Source organism: Macrotis lagotis, chromosome 1, assembly GCF_037893015.1.
Source record: "Macrotis lagotis isolate mMagLag1 chromosome 1, bilby.v1.9.chrom.fasta, whole genome shotgun sequence".
NCBI classification, from domain to species: Eukaryota; Metazoa; Chordata; class Mammalia; order Peramelemorphia; family Peramelidae; genus Macrotis; species Macrotis lagotis.
This window is the reverse complement of record NC_133658.1, coordinates 622,657,842-622,681,301: the sequence shown is the minus strand read 5'-3', so window position 1 is coordinate 622,681,301 and position 23,460 is coordinate 622,657,842. Positions and strand designations below refer to the sequence as shown.

General features: G+C 39.8%; 1 protein-coding gene and 1 pseudogene across 1 annotated transcript in view; one reads left to right on the top strand and one right to left on the bottom strand.

The window, feature by feature from the left end:
* LCT (lactase) overlaps positions 1–23,460 on the top strand; it is a 47,707-nt gene that overhangs the window by 21,953 nt on the left and 2,294 nt on the right. Inside the window, exons 8-15 of the mRNA XM_074212021.1 lie at positions 284–1,834; positions 2,638–2,906; positions 4,190–4,480; positions 9,386–9,584; positions 13,353–13,555; positions 15,613–15,722; positions 18,990–19,124; positions 23,021–23,244. Coding sequence (XP_074068122.1) covers positions 284–1,834; positions 2,638–2,906; positions 4,190–4,480; positions 9,386–9,584; positions 13,353–13,555; positions 15,613–15,722; positions 18,990–19,124; positions 23,021–23,244 — 2,982 coding nt within the window. The remainder of the gene's footprint in view (positions 1–283; positions 1,835–2,637; positions 2,907–4,189; positions 4,481–9,385; positions 9,585–13,352; positions 13,556–15,612; positions 15,723–18,989; positions 19,125–23,020; positions 23,245–23,460) is intronic.
* Positions 6,641–7,579, bottom strand: LOC141508667 (4-hydroxybenzoate polyprenyltransferase, mitochondrial-like; annotated as a pseudogene).

Here is a 23,460-nt window from a genome sequence, read left to right as displayed (position 1 = left end):
AGCCCCGATTGGAACTCAGGCCCTCCTGACTCCAGGGCCGGTGCTCTATCCACTGCACCACTTTGATAACGTATTTCATTAAAGCATTGGTGGTGTAGATACCCTGTCAATGGAGGACTTTTCTACTATTGTTTATTTATTTAATTTATGGTTATCTTTCGGGGTGGCAAAGATATTAGTTAAGTTAGAAAGACTTTCACATGAAAAAAAAGAAAACTTTAGAAACCATCAGAAAAGAAAAAGGATTTTTGACATTTATCAATTCTCTGTTTTCTCTCCTTAGCTATCAAGTTGGACTCCGTGGATGTTCGGTCCTTCATTGTCCGCTCCCTCATTGATGGCTTTGAAGGTCCAACAGGCTACAACCAAAGATATGGGCTGCACTATGTAAATTTCAGCGATAGCAGCAGACCTCGAACCCCCAGAAAGTCTGCCTATTTTTTCTCCAGCCTTATTGAAAAGAATGGCTTCCTGACTAAAGAACCAGACAGACCTTCTCAATCTCACATTTTTATCCCACCCCCCAAAATTCAGGTCACTTTGGGACCCTCAGAGGTTCCTTCAAAGGCTAAAGTAGTTTGGGAAAAATTCTCCAGCCAGTCCAAGTTTGAAAGAGATCTCTTCTACCATGGAACATTCCGGGATGATTTTATATGGGGTGTGTCCTCTTCTGCCTATCAGATTGAAGGAGGCTGGGATGCAGATGGGAAGGGCCCCAGCATTTGGGATAACTTTACCCATACACCAGGGAACAGTGTGATAAACAATGACAATGGAGATATAGCTTGTGATAGTTACAACAAATTGGAGGAGGATCTTACTATGCTGAGAACTTTGAGAGTCAAGTCTTACCGCTTCTCTCTCTCCTGGTCTCGAATTTTACCAACAGGGACAATTGATTCTATTAACAAATATGGAGTTGACTATTACAACCGGCTTATTGATGGCTTGTTGGCAAACAGTATCATTCCCATGGTGACACTGCATCACTGGGACCTACCCCAAGCCCTGCAGGATATTGGTGGTTGGGACAATACATCCTTGATTGAACTGTTTGATAGCTATGCAGATTTTTGTTTCCACACTTTTGGTGATCGGGTCCAATTCTGGATGACATTTAATGAACCCATGTACCAGGCATGGTTGGGGTATGGTGAAGGAATATTCCCCCCAAATGTGAAAGATCCTGGCTATGCACCTTATAGAATTGCCCATAACATCATCAAAGCTCATGCCCGAGTTTACCATACATATGATGAGAAGTATAGGCCGAGTCAGAGAGGCGTCATTTCCCTGAGCCTCAACACACACTGGATGGAACCCAAGTCACCCAACTTGCCAAGAGATGTTGAGGCAGCGGATAGGGCTATGCAGTTTGGCTTGGGCTGGTTTGCCCACCCCATCTTCAAAAACGGAGACTATCCAGATGCTATGAAGTGGACAGTAGGGAATAGGAGTGAGCTACAAAATTTAGCCACTTCTCGCCTCCCCAGCTTCACAGAAGAAGAAAAGAGGTACATTAGAAACACAGCAGATGTCTTCTGCCTCAACACCTACTCTTCCAAAATTGTGGCACACAGAACCCCCCAGCTCAATCCTCCTTCTTATGAAAATGATCAGGAGAGAACAGAGCAGGATGATAATTCTTGGCCTTCCACTGCCCTCAACAGAGCAGTGCCCTGGGGAATGAGAAGGGTCTTGAACTGGATCAAAGAAGAGTATGGGGATATCCCCATTTACATCACTGAAAACGGAGTGGGACTCAAAAAATCTCAAATTGAAGACATAGATAGGATATTTTTTTACAAAACATACATCAACGAAGCTCTGAAAGGTATGTGGATTCTTCAGCTAGCTTACAGAAATGTCAAGGGTCTCATGCACAGGCCTGGGAGGGTTTGGCAGTAGGACTTGACTTCTCTTACCAGTCCCTTCCTGCCCCAAAGCTCTATATTTTGGGTATTTTTGCTATTCATAACTAAAATCCAAGCTTTCTGAGTATATTCTGAGCTCTGTAGATTTTTTTTTTTTAGGTTTTTGCAAGGCAAATGGGGTTAAGTGGCTTGCCCAAGGCCACACAGCTAGTTAATTATTGCCTGAGACCGGATTTGAACCCAGGTACCCCTGACTCCAGGGCCAGTGCTTTATCCACTACGCCACCTAGCCGCCCCTGAGCTCTGTAGATTTTCTACATGTCCCTTCTCCTCACCCAAGGTTAATCCACCCAGATGGCACATGATCTGCTCAATTAATCAGACCTGGCCCTTTGGGCTTGATGAACTATTGCTGTTCAGGATAAAGAGCCAGCATAATGTCTAGTTTTCTTCAAGATACTAGGAGAAAGGAAGGAAACATCGAACACTCCTGTGTACCAGACAGTGATAAGCTCTATTTGCAATATTATCTCATTTGATTCTCACAATAACCCTGGAAAGTAGGTCTGTTATTTTTGTTTTACGGTTGAGGAAACTGAGGCATAACAATTCAATGACTTGCCCAGGGTCACAGAGCTAGTAAGCATCTAAGCCTGGATTCAAACTCAGTTCTTTCTCACTATAAGTCCACCGTCCTACCTAGCAATCTAAATTCACAGCATAAAACTATTCTTTGAATATTCTTCCTTTGAAATTTTATCAGCCTACCGCTTGGATGGCGTCAACCTCCGAGGTTATGTGGCTTGGTCCCTGATGGACAACTTTGAATGGTTGAATGGCTACAGTGTCAAATTTGGACTATACCAGGTAGATTTTAATGATGCCCACAGACCCCGGACCCCAAGAACTTCAGCCATATACTACACAGAAGTTATCAGCAACAATGGCATGCCCCTCAGCAGAGAGGATGAGTTTTTGTATGGAGAGTTTCCCAAGGGCTTTATCTGGAGTGCAGCCTCAGCAGCCTATCAAGTAAGTAGAAAACAGAGCAGGAAGTCTGAGTCTCACAAGCTCCATGTTTGTTTGTTTGGTTTCTTGGACTTGACCAAAATATCTGGTCCCATGGAGAGCGCAGGGTAGAACTGAGCTGAGGCAAAGGTTATAGAATCATAGCTGACTAGGAAGAAATGGCAGAGGCCATCTAAACCAATCTATAATTAAAGATTCTCTCCAAAGCTGACCTGTCGAATGGTCATCCATCTCTTGCTTGATGGCAGCACAGCAGTAAAGGAAGCACAAACCTAATTCATTTCTTTGCAACCATTACCCTTTGGTCCTGGCTCTGCCCTCCAGGCCCATGAAGAACAAGTCCACTAACTCTTTCCTGTGGCAGATATGTAGATACAGTATTTCTGAAGAAAGTCAAGTCAGGTGGATTCAAAACAAAGAACATAATAAAAATCACTCAAGTTTTAAATATTTAAAGTCAGTGATCTTAATTTCTTCCTGTCCCTTCCGCTCAGACAAATCACTCAAATTCAAATTCAGTCAATACTTAAGCATCTGCTTTATATGAACTAGTGTGCTGGGTGCTGGAGATAAAAAAGTTGTTATGATGAACTTGTCTAATAACCAAAGGACAAGTACATAAATGGTCTGTAGACCAGGGCATGCACTCTCACTGTCTTGACAGAGTTATAGATTTATGCCTAATTTATTTTCTGAGCAGCACTGAAAATAAAAACAAGATGGTACTTCTCTCCAAGAAAAGAAGGATAAAAAAATGATTAGTTGCTTGTAACTGAATCCTTTTAAGTAATTTCAGACTAGTGAGGTCTCTATTGGCTTCCTGCTTTTCAAAAGAAAATAATCCTACCCTGTGTATATTGAGCTTAAGTTAATGTCTTCATAAAGAATTGGGTTCCTCTATACTACTTGTGCTGTCTGTTCAGGATTGCACAATTCAAGGCGGCAATTAGGAATCTTCCTAATAGCCTTGAAAGAATTGAGTCACCACCCTTTTTTTTTTTAACTTTTAATTTGGGGAAAATTTTAAATGACATGCTTTTTTTTTTTTAAATTCTGCCTAGCCATATAGCATCTTCTACTTCTCCTCCTCCTCCTCCTCCTCATCATCATCAATCAGCATTTATTAAGCATTCATGCTATGTAATGTGCTAAGCTCTGGAGATACAAATTACTCTTCCCATTGATGTCCAGATTTCAAATTTAGGGGTTTGATTTAATGAAGTGCTTTAGAGATAAGTAGAGGTTTGTTTTAAATAATCAGGTTTGCCATCTCTTATCCTTTTGAGATTGAAGGTGCTTGGAGAGCTGATGGCAAGGGCCTTAGCATCTGGGATACATATTCTCACACCCCCCTGAGGATTGCTAATGATGACACTGGAGATGTTGCCTGTGACAGCTATCACAAAATCCAAGAAGATCTGGTGGCCTTGAAGAATCTTGGCGTGTCCCATTATCGCTTTTCCATCTCCTGGTCTCGTGTTCTCCCTGATGGGACCACTAGGCAAATCAATGAAAAGGGCCTAAACTACTATGAAAGACTCATCGATGCACTATTGGGAGCCAACATTATACCTCAGGTAAAAGGAGGGGAGAAGGGGAGGGACTTTGGCCAAAAAAAAAAAAAAGTTAAATGGACTGGTGATAGTCCAAATACTCTGTTTTACCAAAAGGCACAAATGTTTAAGTATAACACATATACCATATGTATGTACATATACCACACACACACACACACACATACACACACACACGTACATTTTGCTTATAAACCTATATATGCATGCCTGTACACTGTATAAGATTGCTAACCCAAATGAACTTGCCTACCTTCTTTTTTTTGGAGAGGTTTGGGTTGTATCATTCAAAATCTATTTTACTTTTTCCCTGTCTTTTATAAGCCAACGCAAAATGAGATTATGTACTCTTAATGGGGGTGTGAGCATTTGATTTTCAGATAGGTAAGCATATGGTCTTCCAAGAAAAAGTATTTAATGTTTTCTCTGAAAAGTGACCCATGCTCACATTCAATCCGGCAAGGGTCTCTTCAACGTTCACTGTAAGGTGGAACAGTAGACAGAGAGAAGGTGAGCCTGGCCTGCCATGAATCTTCCAGTCCAGGCAGGGCGGCCAGAATTACATCAGATAAAACAGAGAGCAATGTAACACTATCTGTTTTATCAGGAGTAAAAATATATATATGACTCTCTCCAAAGGCATTGATGGAAATGGTCAGAGTAGTCAGGGAAGAAGATCACAACTTTCACTTCTGTCATGCTTGTAAGTGTGTGTGTAAAGGGCTTCCTCACGCAGAGAACAATTCAAGTCCTATCAATCAGGAAACTGAAGTTCAGTCCTGGTCACCCAACCAGTAAATAATTCCAGAGCCAGAAAGTAAATGCAACCTCCTGAGTACAAATCTAGTACTCTTTCCGGAAGCCCTGGGACTTTAAACTGGGCTTTGAAGGCTACTTGGACTCTAGGGAAGGGATTATCATGAACAAAGATAAGGAGAAAATAAAAATATTATCTACTATGTTTAGATAGTGCTTTATGGTGTGCATAATGTTTTACATGCTTTATCTTATTTGCACAAGTTTAGTTGCCTATCCATGTTCAGATTGTAAGTGAACAAAGATTTAAACGCCCAAATAGACCTGATTCCCAGTCCCACACTCTCTCCTCTAGGCTGTACAGTTTCCATTTGTGACAGAGGAGACTGGTACTCCATCAAGATCTCCAAATACTCTGTTTATTACCAGAATAAAAGTCTCTAATCCACTCTAATCCACTCCCACTCCCACTCTGTTTATTGCCAGAATAAAAATGCTTAAATACCTTTCCAGTCTCCAATCCACTCTCCCCCCAGGATGGGGGAAATTGTCCTTCAGTCAGTTGAAGGAACAAGAGAGTTCCTGCTCTCAAGGAACCTACTTGCGTTTTACATTACTTTACGTATATAACTTAGGGCATCATATTGCTTGCCTTCTTTTTTATTTGTTTATTTATTTTTTAGGTTTTTGCAAGGCAAATAGGGTTAAGTGGCTTGCCCAAGGCCACACAGCTAGGTAATTATTAAGTGTCTGAGACCGGATTTGAACCCAGGTACTCCTGACTCCAAGGCTGGTGCTTTATCCACTACGTCACCTAACCGCTCCTGCTTGCCTTCTTAATGGGAGGGAGAGGAGCTGAAGAGGAGAGAATTTGGAACTGAAAATTTTTTTAAAAATAAATATTTCAGGAAGCCTACAGAATAAGGGAGAGAAAAATGCAAACAACTATATATGTACAAGATATAGAAAGGATAAATTGGAAATGAACTTAAAAAGAAGACACATTAAGGGGGATTGGGAAAGGTTTCTTTTTTTTTTTTACATAGCAGCTTTTATTTGAGTTTTTTCTAAAAAGAGTACATTTCCCAAAATACATTCCTCTTAGATAAGATACTCATCACAGTTCTAAAAAGGTGCTGAAGCTTGTACAATTCCAATAATTTTTAAGAAGAATTTCATGCACAGGACAAGAAGTTCATTTAAAAATCCAGAGCTACACTCAGCTATACCCATTCAACCAGAGTTGAGAACCCACCACTTCCTGAGATAGGGTGAATTTTGCTGGCAAAATTGTTTAACCCGGAAATTTTTGGGTGACTATGCCTCAGATAGTCATCTAATATCTCCTTTTGACTGACTTCAAACTATTTTTCTTATACCAAAACAAGAAAAAGCTTTGTAGCCCTTAGTTTGAAATGTTCCTAAACTTCATTTGTTAGTTTCCTAAATCTTGGTCTCTGTGTTTCTCTGACTCCTTTGGTTTCTTTTCTTTCCATAAGTTTCCAAGAACAATCCCTATAAAAAGCATAATTCCTATGGTTCGGTTGGAGGTAAACTTGTCCCAACAATCCTCAGGTTTATGGATGTCCAGAGTATAAATCTGGCAGGCCAGGTGAGCCCAGATGGAGGCCACGGCGGCATAGTAGGGGGTGGTCTGGTCACAATTCAGGCCGGCTAGACCGCCCAGTATGATGGTGCTGAAGCCACTGAGCCACCACTTGGCGTCTTCCTTGAACCATAGGGCAGTGGATTTGAGACCAATCAAAGCGTCATCTTGATTGTCCTGATGGGCATAGATGGTGTCGTATATCAAAGTCCACATGACTCCCGAGAGATAGGCAGGCAGACAGACACGTCCAAGAACCTTTGATGGTGGACCATCTAAGTAACGCTCCCCAGTTAAAGGTCAGCCCCAAGGCTAACTGTGGCCAATAAGTAATTCTTTTCATCAGAGGATAGATGACCACCAGAGACAAGGATGCAGCTCCCAGTGCTATACTTTTTATCATAATCCTGATCCCACATGTCATTAATCGTACAGCCAGCTCCACACATCAGAATTGCTCCAGTCCCAAAAAGGGACAACATATACCAGTCTGGAAAACAGCCTGGCTCTGCTGCCAAGCCAGTGCTGCAGGTACATGGCAAATACAACAGCCAGGTTCCAGTGGGCTTGTCCAGCCTCGTAAGGTGCAGGTAGGGCTGCAGGGGACGGGGTGCTGTGGCCACGAGGGCGGCGGCTGACAGGCTCTGGGGACGCCTGCAGAGCACCCGCCGCCGCGGCCCCGCGTCAGCCCATGGCAGCCCGCGGCCATCATGGCGAGTGTGCGGGCTGCCGGGCAACATTTATCTTTTTGTAAGCTTTTGAGTTCCACATTTCTCTATCTCCCTCCTTTCCTAACCCCCTTCCTAGGATAACGAGTAATCTGATTTTGATTGTACACGTACAATTGTTTTTTATCATATTTTCATATTATTCATGTTGTGAAAGAAGAATCAGGACTAAAGGGGGGGGGAAACCATGAGAAAAGTAAAAAAAAAAGTTTTAAAAAGTGAAAATAGTATGCTTTGGGCTATATTCAGCCTCCATAGTTTTTCTCTATATGTGGATGGCATCCTGAAAAGTTTTCTTGTAAAAGGCGAGAGTAAAACCAAGAGATAGAGATGAGGAGGGAGAGTTTTGTAGACATGGGAGCTTTGAGCACAAGTGTCCAGAGTTTGGAGACGGATTATTGTAAACATATTAGCTTGTTTGGAATGGCTAGTATGTGTTGGTAACAAGGGAGAGGATGGAAGAAAGAATTCAAAGCAATTCAATTCCATATATTAAATTTCTTCCATTTACAGTACACTGTGTTAGGGTCTGCAGGTTGGAAGATAAGAAATTAGTCCTTCCCCTCAAGTAGCTTACAGTCTAGTAAGAATGATGAGGCAAGTGAAAATGGAGTTAACTCTTATGTGCTAGAGTGTTAGCGTCAAGAAATGCTGAATGACCCAAAGGCCCCTTGTGGACATGTGGCCATCACAGGGATCATTCTTATGAAGAAACTTAATCACATAGAAAACACATATTAGATGATGTTTCTTGGCATTGCCACAGTTCACAGGGAAAATGAATCTTCTCCTTTTAGATCACGAACAATTTCACATATTTCCAATAGATATCATCAGAGAGAGGACAACCCAGCTTCTTTTAATTTGTGTTTCTTCACTATTTCCTTTGAAGTATTCTAAGTACCCTAGAATACCTAGAGGAGAGTCCCACTTCCTGGACTCTCTCAATCTTCCCCAGGTGAGCATTGGAGGGGCAGGAGACCAGGATGACAGAGGAGACAAGTACTCCATCAAGAGCAGAATAAAAGTGCTTAAATACCTTTTCAGTCTCTAATCCACTCCCACTCCCACTCCCACTCCCATGGTACTTAGGAAAACAACCTTCTGTTGCTTAAAGGCACCAGGTGATGATAATAATAATTTACAGTGGTTCCCAACACCTAGAATGTAAACATCATGAAATATGATAATGTTTGTTCTTTGTTCTTGAAGAAGACCACAACATCAGGGAGGTGATGTCATGACTAACATGTGAATTGGATTTGAGTGAGGGGGATGGGGGGATGGAACTGTGCTAAGTCACCAACCTCACTTTCTTCTCATGAGCCATCTGGGTCCAGAGGATGACTTGGAGATGGCCCTGTATGCAAGGCAATTAGGGTTAAGTGACTTACCCAAGGTCTCACAGCTAATAAGTGTCAAGGCTCTGAGACAGATTTAAATTGAGGTCCTCTTGATCCAAGCTGGTGCTCTGTCCACTGTGCCACCTAGCTGCTCTGGATACTGGGGCAGCTGGGTGGCAAAGTCATTGGGCATTTGGTTTTGGGTTTGTCAGTTTGAACTTTACCCCTGGTAGCTCCTTTGCTTTCCCAGGCTCATAAAACATAAATACAAATACATTACAAAGAATTCTGATATAAGTACCCACTTACAAGTATAAGTTGAATTTAGTTTCTTCCTGAATTAAGTGAAAAAGAATTTGAGACTGAAGTATGTGATGAGAAATGGCTTTCTCAAGTCTCCTGAGAAAAATTCTGAGATTGGAAGTAAACAGAAGACTGAATTAGTGGCAATCTTCCTTTGATATTTTTTTCATAGGTGACTATTTACCATTGGGATCTGCCCCAGGCACTCCAGGAAGTTGGAGGCTGGGAGAATGATACCATAGTCCAGAGGTTTAAGGAGTATGCAGATGTGCTCTTCAAAAGGCTGGGAGATAAGGTGAAGTTTTGGATCACTCTCAATGAGCCCTATGTCATCGCTAACCTGGGCCATGGCTATGGAACAGCTGCTCCAGGTAACAACCCCCATCTGACTTATTACCTTATTGGTGGGGGACTTGCTCTTAGAACCTTGAAAATCACAGAGATCAGCTCATTGGCAGGTGGTGGTTAATCTGATAGACTGTGTGAGGTTTAAGTCATTTCTGTGTCACAGAAGGGAAAACTTGGCCTAGATATTGATATCTCATCTTCTATACAAAGCAAACCTGAATAGAGAAGTTGAGTTTTCCCTTCCTGAAGCATAGTGTCTTAAAGTTGTCTGAGACCTGAGGAATCATCTAGTCCAATCTTACTTTACACAGGAGGAAACTGAGGTTCAGGCAGGTGAAGTGACTTATCCAAGGTCTTCTGACTAATAATAGCACCAGACCTTGAATCCATAGATTTCTAACTCAGGAGTAGCTGCTGATTCTAAGCATGAAATTTATAGAACTCGCCTTTCTCTTATCATTATCCATCAATATATTAATGTTAATTGAAGTTATAATAAAATAGATTAACATAAAATAAATACTTTTTTGAGAATGATCACTTTGAGAATATATTTTGTTTCCCTTTTTCTTCTCTTTCCTTCCCTAAGGGAAGAAAGAGGAAGGGGAGAAAAATGAATGCTTTATAATTAAAAGATTTTTTTTTTTTTTTTTTTTTTTTTTTTTAGTTTTTGCAAGGCAATGGGGTTAAAGTGGCTTGCCCAAGGCCACACAGCTAGGTAATTATTAAGTGTCTGAGGCCGGATTTGAACCCAGGTACTCCTGACTCCAGGGCTGGTGCTTTATCCACTGAGCCACCTAGCCGCCAAAAGATAAATTTTTTAAAGAAAAAAAATGGATTGTTTAATTTATTGTATTTATAATTCTTAGCATCTGGTTCATAAGTAGGTGCTTAGTAAATACTTGTTGGATGATTGTAAAAACCAAACAAAAAGTTAATACACCCCATGACATAAATCCTTCACAAATTTCCATGTCTTAACTCAATCCATTTTAAATTTTAAACTCTTATGAGCACTATTTTGACTTCCAATTAGGGTTATACACTGAGAAACACTAAAAAGAGAGTTAGACAAAGACAATGATGTTCTGGGGGTCCAAGAATTGAACCCCATAAAGTTATCAGCTCCCTAAAATGGGAGAGGGAAATTGATCGAGATTTATCTCTCTTGAGTCTCCCTGGAAAACACTTTCCTTATCTCTCATTCTGTGTTACTTAAAGCAGTCTTTTGATAATTGATTTGGGTACCCAGGCACTATAGGTTAATAGGGAAGGAGATCTTTCATGTAGGGGAGTTCTTATTTGTCAATCAAGCATTTCTATCATTGTACATTTTTTATCAATTCATGTCTATGATTCATCCATTCCTTAAACATATAGACAGGTATAGTGTCTGGAGTCAGAAAGAACTGAGCTCAAATCAAGCCTCAGACACTTACTGGCTGTGTAACTCTGAGGAAGTCACTTAACCTTTACTTGACTCAGTGTTATTATTTATAAACATGTTATTATTTACAAACATAACAAGAGTTATAAACATCCAAGGGATTTTTTTTTTAGTTTTTGCAAGTTAGTGGGGTTAAGTGACTTGCCGAAGGTCACACAACTAGGTAATTATTAAGTGTTGGAGGTCACATTTGAACTCAGGTCCTCCTGACTCTAGGGCCAGAGCTCTATCCACTAGCAGTTCCCCCAGGGATTTTTTAAAAATTAATTTATCAAATTATATGTAGTTTTTACATTTATTTTAAAATTGCTATTTTATTTTTCCAATAACATGTTATGGTAGTTTTTCAATATTCATCTATTTGCAAATTTATAAGTTACACAGTTTTCTACCATCCTCCCTTCCCTCCCCGCTCCTCAATGTGGTGAACAATCTGGTAAAAGTTGTTTAATATATTTACATATTAGTCATTTTGTGTAAGAGGAATTAGGACTAAGGGGAAAGAAAGAAAGAAGACCATGAGATAAGAGGGAAAAAACACAAGAGAAGTTTTTTTAAAAAAGTGAACATAGTATACATTCAGATTCCATGTTTTTTTTTTTTCTGTTGATATGGACTGACATTGTCTATAACAGGCCTCCCAAGGTTGTCCTTAGTCTCTGAAATACTGAGAGGAGCTGCATCCATCATAGTTAATTAATTTACAATCAACATTCATTTTTATAAAGTTTTCTTCCTCCTAACCTTCCCCTCACCCCACCCTAAGATAGGAAGTAATTTGTTAATGGTTATTAAACATGATCAGTCATGTTATACATATTTCCATATCAGTCATTAGTCATGTTGTGAAAGAATCAGAACTAAAGGGGGGGAAAATCATGAGAAAGAAAAAACAAAAAAAAAAAATTTAAAAAGGTGAAATTAGTATTTGATCCACGTCCAGACTCCATAATTCCTTCTCTGGATATGATTGCATTTTAAAACAAGAGTCTTTTAGAATTGTCTTTGATCATTGTATTGCTTAGGAGAGTTGAGACCATCATAGTCTCACAGTATTACTGTTATTGTGTACAATATTCTCCTGGTTCTGCTCACTTCATTCAGCATCAGCTCATGTAAATCTTTCCAGGTTTTCTGAAATCATCAGGCTCATTATCTCTTATAGAACAATAATATTCCATTACATTAATATACCATAGCTTTTTTAGCCATTCCCCAATTGATGGATATTCATATTCCCTCAATTTCCAATTCTTTGCTACCACAAAAAGAGGGGCTGTGAATATTTTTGAACATGTCCCAGGGTTGTTTTGAGGGGGAAAAAATGAGATAATGTTTATAAAGTGCTTTACAAACCTTAAAAATGTTATGTGAGTTATTCTCATCGAATGTTATTAAGTGTTATTAATACATATTTACTGAATATCAGATCTATGCAGAGTACCTGGCCAGGTGGTGAGGAGGTTATAAAGAGTTAAGGATAATGTGGTTGCAGAGATTGGACAGAAACACATGAAAATCTAAATAATAATACAAGGCAGTACCTGATACATGCCACATCAGTGGTTTAGATGACAATGACCATGGGGCTTAAGAAGAGCATGGGAGATTTGAGCAGGGTCTTGAAGGATGGGAGTAGGCTCAGGAGAGGTGCAAATAGGTGGGACAGACATTGTGGGTGGGTAGCAAGGATGCTGGTATTTGTAGGAGAAAAATTGAAGGGTCATCTGTCTGGAGAGGAGATTTTCTACTAGGGTGCAGTAGAAGACAAGGTTTGAGACGATAAACTGGACCCAGATGGTGGTGGGTTTGATTAGACTTTGGCAGCCAGTGAGATTATGATCAATCCTAAAAACAACTGTCTGCCAAGGCAGGTCAGGGGACTGAGAGGTAACTGAAAGAAGAGGTGGGCAGCATTGAAGAATATCATTGGTTGATATGATAAAGGACAGATACTTCCTTCCTCCTGGAGTTATTCATTCCAGAATTTAGAACATGATCTGTTTGTTAGTCTTTCTTTCAATGGTGATATAGTAGAGTTAGGAAGACCTGAGTTCAAATCCTTTCACACATGACTCTGGGCAAGGAGTCTAATAACTCCTCTTAGCCTCAGTTTCCTTATCTTCAAAATACCAGCGCCTACCCTTAGGGTTATTGTAAGGATCAAATAAAATTCATTAAAACACTATGTAAAAAGCTTTTTATTTTTTAAGTTGATTGGCACCAATTTTTTTTGTTTGACTTTAACTATCGCTGAATCAGACAACTGTTAGAGAAGTGGTGGAAGTCCAGATGTATTCTCTGCTTTTTTGAGTCCTCAGTTCATTTGCTTTGTGTCTTGTAGGCATTTCCTTCAGACCAGGCACTGCTCCCTACATTGTTGGTCATAATTTACTAAAAGCTCATGCTGAAGCCTGGCACCTGTATAATGATGTTTACCGAGCCAAGCAAAGGGGGCTGATTTCTATCACCATTAGCAGTGACTGGGCAGAGCCCAGAGACCCTTCCAAACAAGAAGACGTAGAAGCTGCCAGAAGATATGTGCAGGTCTGTTTAGACGCTTTTATGGTTCTTATTATTCTCTTTATAAGTCAGTCCTTCCTCTCAAATCTTTTTATTAGTCCTTCTTTCATGGATGGCATAGGGTGGAGTTAGGAAGACTTGAGTTCAAGGCTTAATAGGGAGATAACTGGAGTCAATCAGAAGAGTCAAGTCCTTAGCTATGGCTCTGCCATATAGTAGCTGGGTCATCTTGTGTCTTCTATTCTAAATGATAAAGTGAACCCTGGTCTGCCTATGGGAAATTCATTAATACAAAAGTTATTTGGGGATTTTGTTGTTGTTGTCATTGTCCTTAGTATTATAAGAAGACAAAATTATTATTAAACAAGTGGCCCTTACTTTATGGATGTATAACTTCCAAAAATCAGGCCTATAGTAAATTTGTTGTAAAGCAAATGCTGATTCCTGTTATTTTTTTCCCCATTGATTTCCTGTTATAAAATTGGAGATAAGGTCACATAGAAAGCATCACCAATAGACTAATTTGAAGGTTTAAGATTTTTGCTAGACCCATAGTATATTGTTTATAATTTTGGGGATGCTTTTGCAAAACTTTCCTGATTCCAAAATCTATTGCCACTATCAACAGAATATAGGAATTTTCCTCCTGGGACAAACCTGACTCTTACCCTTGAAGTTCTGATTCTTAACTCCTCAGATTCTCTAATTTAAATGTTTTATCTTGTTTAATAGAGTCAGGCTACAGTAGTATCACACTTGGCCAAAAGTCACTATATTGTATACAGTAATAATACAATACTCATTCCTTGAGTTGGAGGTATTAGTTTTTGGAGTCTGGGATTTTCTTTTAGTATGAAACAAAGGAGAAGTATATTTTTATTCTCTACCTTTTTTTCTATGTGCCTTTAATCTTTATTCACCCAGGTGATTAGGAACTTTCCTAAAAAAAAATTCAACAGGGGGCGGCTAGGTGGCGTAGTGGATAAAGCACCAGCCTTGGAGTCAGTAGTCCCTGGGTTCAAATCTGGTCTCAGACACTTAATAATTGCCTAGCTGTGTGGCCTTGGGCAAGCCATTTAACCCCATTTGCCTTGCAAAAACCTAAAAAAAAAATTCAGGGGCAGCTAGGTTGCACAGTGGATAAAGCACCAGCCCTGGAGTCAGGAGTACCTGGGTTCAAATCCAGTCTCAGACACTTAATAATTACCTAGCTGTGTGGCCTTGGGCAAGCCACTTAACCCCATTTGCCTTGCAAAAAAATCTAAAAAAAAAAATTCAACAAATTGAGAAAAAACAAAAACTCAGTTGACCAATTTAGTCCCTTTTTCAGTTCAAGTTGAATGCCTAGAAGTTATATGAAGATGGACAGTCCCTTGGAGTTGACTTATAAAGGATTGACAATTTTGGTTTTTAAGATTTCTGTTGCAATTTCTGATGAGGGATGTGGGGGAAGAGGAATAGTCAACCTCATTGTAGAATCAGGAGGAGGAGGACAGGCTTTGCTATTGAATCATATTCGTGATATCTCTCAACTTCCTTTCCAAAGTCGTTTTCCAGATCTACTCCCTAAAGCTTCCTCTCCCAAGACTATATATCCTTTCTTCCAAATTGACCCAGAAACAGATGACAAAAGAGCCCCTTACATTTTAGCAAAGTGTGGAGGGACAAATGGAGAGGGGGTGCACAGAGATTTGATGTTGGACTCTGTCCTTGGACTTGACTGCTCAAAGCCAAGGATTAATAGCTTTCCACACCGACAAAGTATTAGTTATCAGCCAAGCTTTCAAGTCTTGTAAAACAAGAGATTTACAGGTAGGTGATCTCTAAGGGCCCTTTCTGACTCTAAATAAAATGGTCCTAAATGTTCCTAAATGATTTGCTATTGGTTTAGGTATCTTATTCCAGAGGCATCAACAAAAGCTTAAAGTAGGCCAAGCTCTGAAGGGGGTGTTAGACTTTCATCACCAAAGGTTGCCCAGAATTGTTGAGCTTGGGCCATGTTTTGAAGAGGGGGAAAGGGGGTGGAGCCTCCTGGGCTGCATTTCACCACTTAAGTTTCAGCTTTGTCCTTTGTCCATTAGTTTATGGGAGGCTGGTTTGCACATCCTATTTTCAAGAATGGAGACTACAGTGAAGTCATGAAGACTCGGATAAGGGACAGGAGCCTGGCAGCAGGACTCAGCAAATCTAGGTGAGATGTTTTCTCTTGAAGGGGTCTGATGGCCATCAGGGGCAGGTATCATCCTTGGGGATGCTTTCCACTTAGAGCCATTCTTTGAAATTCTGACTCTTCAGAAAAACACCACAAAACTTGTTCAGGAGAAGCAGAATAAAAAGCACCCCAAATCCTCAATCTAGAAGGGACTTCAAGGAGAGACCTTTGTCATCAGAGCACATAGCCCCATGGAGGGAGGGACCCATTGTGGGGAAGCAAAGATACTAGGACAGCCTTGCTGGAGAGTCAAGCTCAGGGGGGATCCAGAGCAGGGCCAGAGAGAAGGTACTTGAGCTGGAGGGTGGGATGGAAGAAGGATGAACAAACAGGTCCCAGGTCTCTGACTAACAGCTCACAAGTTGATGTTGATAAAAGATTGAGATCAATTGACAGGGGACCACTGGGGCAGAATATTACAGACACCATCAGATGAGATAGTTTTATCTGCTGTTCTAGGTTAAATGTTATTCTGTTATGAGAGATAGTTTATCCTAGTGGGAAAGATGCTTTTCTCCTGGAATCATGCTCTAAAGACAAAAGGTCATTAATAAAATGTTTTTCTTTCTTTTTTTTTTTACAATTACATATTATGAAAGTTTTTTAACATCTATCCTCCTGTATATTGATAAGCTACATAATTTTCTATTACCTTCCTTCTACCTTTCTCTCCTCAGCAATGAACAGTCTAGTAAAAATTGAACATATACATTTGTGTTTAATGTGTTTGCATTTTAGTCATTTTGTATATGAGGACAAAAGGGAAAAGAGAAAAAATCATGGAATAAGACAGAAAAACATAAGAGAAGTATAAAATGAGTCTTTAAAGGACAAAAATAATTCATGGCACTGCAACTTGCCTAATCAATATTTGTTGATTTTATTTTTTAATCTTCTCACCTCCCCAAGAATTTTCCTCTATTTTTTTGAGATTTCATTGTCAAGATCAAGTCAATTCCAGGAAGTGCCCCTCTTTATTTTCCTCTACTGGGAAAATCCTTCATGGCCAGGATCTTCTGTAATAAATCCATCTCCATTTGAACAGGGAAAACAAGTTTCCATCAATCAAACACCCCCTCATCTTGATTGAGTTTTCTCTTTGTGTTAACCATTTGATGCGGGGAATGAGGAAATCAAGAGAATTATAAGACAATCTCTGCCCCTCAGGGAGCTTAGAGTCTAATTTAGTTGGGGATAGAAGAAGAAGCAAAAAGAGCATATTAAAATTTAAGATACACTCTAAGAGAGGCAGCTAGGTTTTGCAGTGAATAGAGCACTGGTCCTGGAGTCAGGAGGACCTGAGTTCAAATTTGGACTCTTAGCTGTGTGGCCTTGGGAAAGTCACTTAACCCCACCACCTTGCCAAAAAAAAAAAAAAAGAATAACTCTAAGATCAACAGCTATTCAGAAGAGTAAAAAGTCATTGTGGGCTGGAGAAGTCAGAACAGGTTTCAAAGAGGAAACAGGGACTTGATGAATGGGATGTGAAAGAGGAGGGAGATCTGCATAAGCAAAGATGTGGAAGCAGAAGGGGGCATGATATTTTCAGAGATCTTAAGCATAAAGTATTAGATCTGAAAGGGATATTCAAAATTATATAGTCTAATCCCTTTATAAATAATAATCTTTGTCTTTCATTCTTGAAGAAGACAAAAGACATTAGGGAGGTGATGTCATGACAAGCACATGAATTGGATTTGAGGGATTGGGGTTCTGTGCTAAGTCACCAGTCTCACTTTCTCCTCCAGAGCCATCTGAGTCCAGTGGCCAGATAATGACAACTGGAGATGGTCCTGAAAGGGAGGCAACCAAGTGACTTGCCCAAATTAGTGTCTGAGGCTGGATTCAAACTCCTGTCCTCCTGACTTTAAGGCCAGAGTTCTATGCACTTCGCTATCTAGCTCCTCACTTTATAAGTAAATAAAATTGAGACCTGGAGAACTGAGAGGTTTGCCCAGGATCAGTGAGGAGACCCACCTGACTGAAGGAGAGGTTACCTACTGAGTACTAGAAAGACTACTAGAGGGGCGGCTAGGTGGCATTGGGGTGGCTAGGAATAGAGCACCAGTCCTGGAGTCAGGAGGACCTGAGTTCAAATGTGACCTCAGACACTTGATAATTGGCTAGCCGTGTGACCATGGGCAAGCCACTTAACCCCAATGCCTAAAAAAAAAATAAAAAAAGACTACTAGAGAGATTGATAGCTTGGGAGGGCCCTCAAAGTCACCCAGAGGAGTTTGCAATGGGTGTGGACAAGAAGAAGCTATGGTCAGTTCTTGAGATAGAGAAGGCCTGATGAGCTTGGGTTTTAGACATCCAACAACTTTTCAAAAATGCCAGTGGAGTTCTCCCTCATCTTGTGACAGTAGTGAGTGGGTAGGTAGGTGGTCAAGTGGGGGCATTTCCAGGAAAAGTTTTGATTCACCAAACTAAAGGACATAGAAAAGGAACAAAGAGGACCAAGGTGGATCCAGAGTAAAGCACACTATCCCCAACCCATCTGCCTCCCAAAATTTTTCCATGGGTGAATTCAGCTCAGAATATACTGGTGATCAAAAAGATACTCATGAAAAAGTACATTGCAATTAGAAGTAATTACATGAGCATTATCTAAAAAGACAGAATGCTTTGTGTGACAAAAAAAAAGAAAAACCTAAGATTTGTATAAAAAAAAATCTAGTTTGCAAAAAGTCTATTGCTGCTCCCTTCTAAAAATGAGAATTAGATGAAAAAAAAATACCCAAAGAAAAGGAACAGGGAATTAGACACATAGATGCTAAAAATACGGTGTGTGGTGGGGAGATACAGGAGACTTATTACAGATATAAATGTGAACTTAAGAGGCAAAAATGTATATCCTGTGTTTGTGATGTGGGATTCTTTGAAATTCAGTCAATTGTGGGGGGAATAGAATTAGAATGGGTGGCATTCTAAGTTCCGTAGGGCAAACTAGGAGCCCACTTTGAAGGGATTAGAAGGGTCACCAAAGTTTAGCCTGAGATTTCCAGTGGAGGGAGCTTTGCTTTGGTGAAGATGAGAGGGGATGTATATCTCTAGTCTCTCTCTCTCTCCAGCCTAGCCACCTGAGCCATTCTCTTCTGTTAACTAGGACCATTGCTTCTGTTTGACAAGTCCATGATGTGGCTGTGAACATAGACCAGTGAAGGCCTAGTCAAGAAGAGAAATGAGATGTCCATGAGCTCCTAGAGAAGGCCCTTTTTCATTGTCTTTGCCTTTTAACTTTAGGCTCCCTGAGTTCACTGAAGAGGAAAAGAGGAGAATTAATGGCACATTTGATTTTTTTGGCTTCAATCATTATACCACTGTTTTGGCTTCTAACCTGGATTATCCAAAATCCATTTCCTCCTATGATGCAGACAGGTAAGCTTGCTATCCTTGCTGAACAGAAAGAAAAATGAAATTTGAGAAGTTGACTTCTCCTTGCTGCCCAGGTCACCTTGAACAAAATTCTAACCCACTGAGACTCAGATCTCTCATCTATAAAATGAGGGAATTGGATAAGGGCTGGTAGGTGGTGCTGTGATTAAAGCTCTGGGTCTGGGGTCAAGAATATCCAAGTTCAAATCCAATCTCATATAGTTCCTAGTGATGTGACCATGGGCAAGTCCACTTAACCTCTGTTTGCTTCAGTCTCCTTATCTGTAAGATGGGAATATTAATAGCGCCTACCTCCCAGTTTTGTTGTCAGGATCAAATGAGTTAATAATTGTAAAATGTAATCCCACAGTGCTTGGGATATAGAGACTGTTATTGTTCTTCATTCTTGAAGAGAACCAGTGACATCACAAGGTTGATGCCTTGACTTGTTCCTGAATTGGATACCAGTGAGGCAGAGCAGGGAAAAGTCATCAGCCACACTCTCTCCTCCAAAGTCATCAAAGTCCAGTGATAGGACAAAGGTCAAGACAACAGGGTATGGCCCCTATGTGTGTGTGCATACATGATGTTATATATTTATTTTCAAACTAGACATCTTTAGCTAAATCAAAAAAACTACATTTGAAATACACTTTTAAAAGTTGTACTAGAAAAGAGACATCCATTTTAAAGACCCTTTTTTCCCCACGGGTGCCAAAAATTCAAACATCTCTTGCATTATACAATGTACCAATTCAAAATGTTACTAGAATCCTCAATTTAATTTTTTCAAAGACAATATTAAAATATAATTTAAAAAATTATATATATGCATGTGCTATATAATAAATGTATATACATATACACCCATATCTATATCTATAAATATATCTGATCTATCTGTGTATGACCAATAAAGCCCCTCCTTCATATTCTGAGTATTTAGGGCTAGGTCTCCAAGTAGCCTTAAGAAATTTGCATCTTCAAAATCAGCTGGTCAGTCAAGTGCTTACTATGCATTATGCACAGTGCTAAGTTTTGGGGGTTTAATTAATTTTTTTTGCACATTTCCATATTAGTAATATTGTGAAAGAGGAATTAGAACTAAGGGGGGGAAGAAAGAAAAACATAAAAGAAGCTTTAAAAAATGAACATAGTATACTTTGCTCTGCATTTAATTTTTTTCTGTGGATGTGGTGGATGTGGATGGCATTTCCATATTCTTTGCTGAGTTTTGAGCATCCAAAAAAGGCAAAAGATAGCCTTAGACCTCAAAAACATCAAAGAGTTCACAGTCTAATGGATCTTAAGACTGAGTACATTAATAATAATATTTTAAGATTTGAAAGACCCTTTAGCATATATTATCTCATTTGATCCTCACTGTATCCATATTGCAGATGGGGAAACTGAGCTGAGAGACATTAAATGTTTGGGTATTTTTTTTGGCAAGGCAATGGGATTAAGTGACTTGCCCAAGGTCACACAGCTAGTATCTGAGACTGGATTTGAACTCAGGCCCCCCTGACTCCAGGGCCAGTGCTCTATTCACTGTACCACCTAGCTGCCCTGACATTAATTGTTTTTAAGGTCTTTAAGTATCTAAGACAGGATTTGAACTCAGGTTTTCCTGACTTCAAGTCCAGAACTCCATTCACTACACTACCTAGCTACTCTTCCTATCAGGGCAGGTAGACCTTCTAGGACTAGCCAATGAGCTGGCCTGCAGAGACTGGAAAGGAGAGGGGAAGTTACCTGCTAGATTATAAGGATTAGTCCATATCAATTTCAGTAGATAATGAAACCAATGATCTTAGAAACCAAATTGATTCTGTCTTCTTTCCTCTCCCTGCAAAGGAATTTGGAACATACAAATTTTTGATATTAGGGAAAATGTATAATCTTGAGATGTAATCTACTCTCTTCTGCAGAATCCTGTTATTTTTTTTTGTTCTGTCATTCTTTAGTCCTTTCTGAGATCTTGCGACCCCATTTGGGGCTTTCTTGGCAAAGATACTGGAGTGGTTTGGCATTTCCTTCTCTGGATGATTTTACAACTGAGGAAACTGGGGCTCACAGGGTTAAATGACTTGCCTAGGGTCACAATTAGTAAATGTCTGAGTCAGAGTTGAACTCAGGAAGATGAGTCTTCCCAACTTTAGCTGACTCAGCCTGTTGTTACCTTCAATAACTAGAAGATGCCTCAGGACTCTAATCCAGGCTTTTCGCCAAAATGTCACTGTTTGACTACAGTGAAGTAGGAGTCAAGTCCAGATCCAGCTCTGTCTTCATCATTCACTAGCCATTTGAGACAATTCCCTTCATCTACATCTCAATTTTCCTCATTTATAAAATGATGGCATTGAACTAGCTCAGTGGTGGGGAACCTCTGGCTCTCAAGCCACTTTGGTCTGGTGTTGCCAAGGCAACCATAGACAGTACTCAGAATTCAATAAATTTAATAGCTTTTTATGGGTTAATTAAATTTTAACCAAATATAACCCATGAATGATGTTTTAATATCCAAATGGTCCATGGCAGAAAAAAGGTTCTCACCCTTAAACTAGCTCCTTAAGGTTCTTCCCTTCCAGTCAATGATTCTATAAGTTGTAACAGTTCCCTCCTAGACCCATTGGGTCCCTTTTTTTCTTGAGTAAAAAAGATGAGCATGTGTTGCCAAGTAGACAAGCTGCCAAACTTGGGTTTAAATCCTGCCTCTGGTACCTACTAGTTTTGTTACATTCGATGTCCCTCAAGCCTCCCTCAAGCCTCCCCAAAGACTTAGCTACCAAGTCACAAAGTGGTTGTGGTTGGTAGTGGGAATTTGACATATGGAAGAAATTATGAGATCCTTCTTGTGCAAATTGCTGCAGGATCAAGTATCTATGTATGTAGGAACACCATCTGTGGATGGACACACAGCACAGGTTAGAACTGTTCATCCTCTTTGAAGGAAAACATGTTCAAACATTTTATTAAACAACTGCACTAGGTGATGAAAGTGATACAAGAATCTGATGAGACACGGTCCTTACCTCATGGAGCACATATACACAAATAGAATAACACGTATATGAATAAAGGGCTTGCAAACATGGTGTTCTTCAAGGTTTGAAGGGAGAGAGGTTGTTAATGAGAGAAGAGAATTCAAAGATTTAAGTGGCTCAAAAGAAAGAACCTATGCAAATAGTATTCATTTTCTCACAAAGTGAGCTGATGAAGAAGAGAACGAATAGCCTATAGGACCTTTGATGAGTTCAGTGAAATGTCTAGACAAATCCAGGAACTTTTCCCACAACAAATAATTGACATTTTATGTGAAAAGCTAGAATAGTCAGTCATATCTTACTAGGTCTATCTTAAGTGCTCCTTACAACCCAGGCAAAAACATGGTTCCTGCCCTCAAATGGCTCACCTTCTACAAGCTGTACAGTGTAAAGGAAGGTAATCCCAGAGGGAATGCACTGGAGGGGGGGATGGGAGATGGGAGCTGTATCTGGAAGGAAACAGGAGGTAGAGATGAGAAGGGAGAACATTACAGGCATGGGGGAGCTAGACAGGATATTTTTCTGAATTTTTTGAAATTTTCTGAAATTTTTCTGATGTATAGAAAAATTTATAACTAATGATGGTTCTTTCTAGGACAGGGAATGGGGTGGAAGAGAAGAAAGAAAAAGAAATTTACATGATAATTTTATTATATATTTAAAAGTTGTACATAAAAGATTTGTAATTTCATGTATAATCATCTTTTTTTATTATATTGTTATGGAAATTTTATTACATAAGAATAAAAATATACATTTTTTTTAAAATGCAGTCTGGATATAGGTGGGGAATATAGATTGGCAAAATGAGAACTAAGTTTTTCTCTCACTAAGTCTAATTTTTGTTCCAAGGGGAGTGGCTTCCATAACAGATCGTTCGTGGTTAGATTCTGGCTCATTCTGGTTGAAGATTACTCCTTTTGGCTTTAGAAGGATCTTGAACTGGTTAAAGGAAGAATACAACAATCCTCCAATTTATATAACAGAGAATGGGGTTTCTGAACGGGGAACCTCAGATCTCAATGACACTGTAAGAATCTATTACCTCCGGAGTTACATCAATGAAGTTCTCAAAGGTACCTTTCACAGATAAAAGTCAGTGACCATGAGTACTTGGAAGGCAGATTTGGAAGACAATGGTTTACTGTAAATCACTCAATTCCTAGAGAATAGATGCCCCCTCTTAGCTCTGGGTTCTGTCTCTCCAGGCTTTACTAGGTTTACTCATGGCTAGGACCCAGTTGCCTGAAGTTAACTTCAGTTTTAAAACTGTCTCTTCTTTGTGGTAGTAA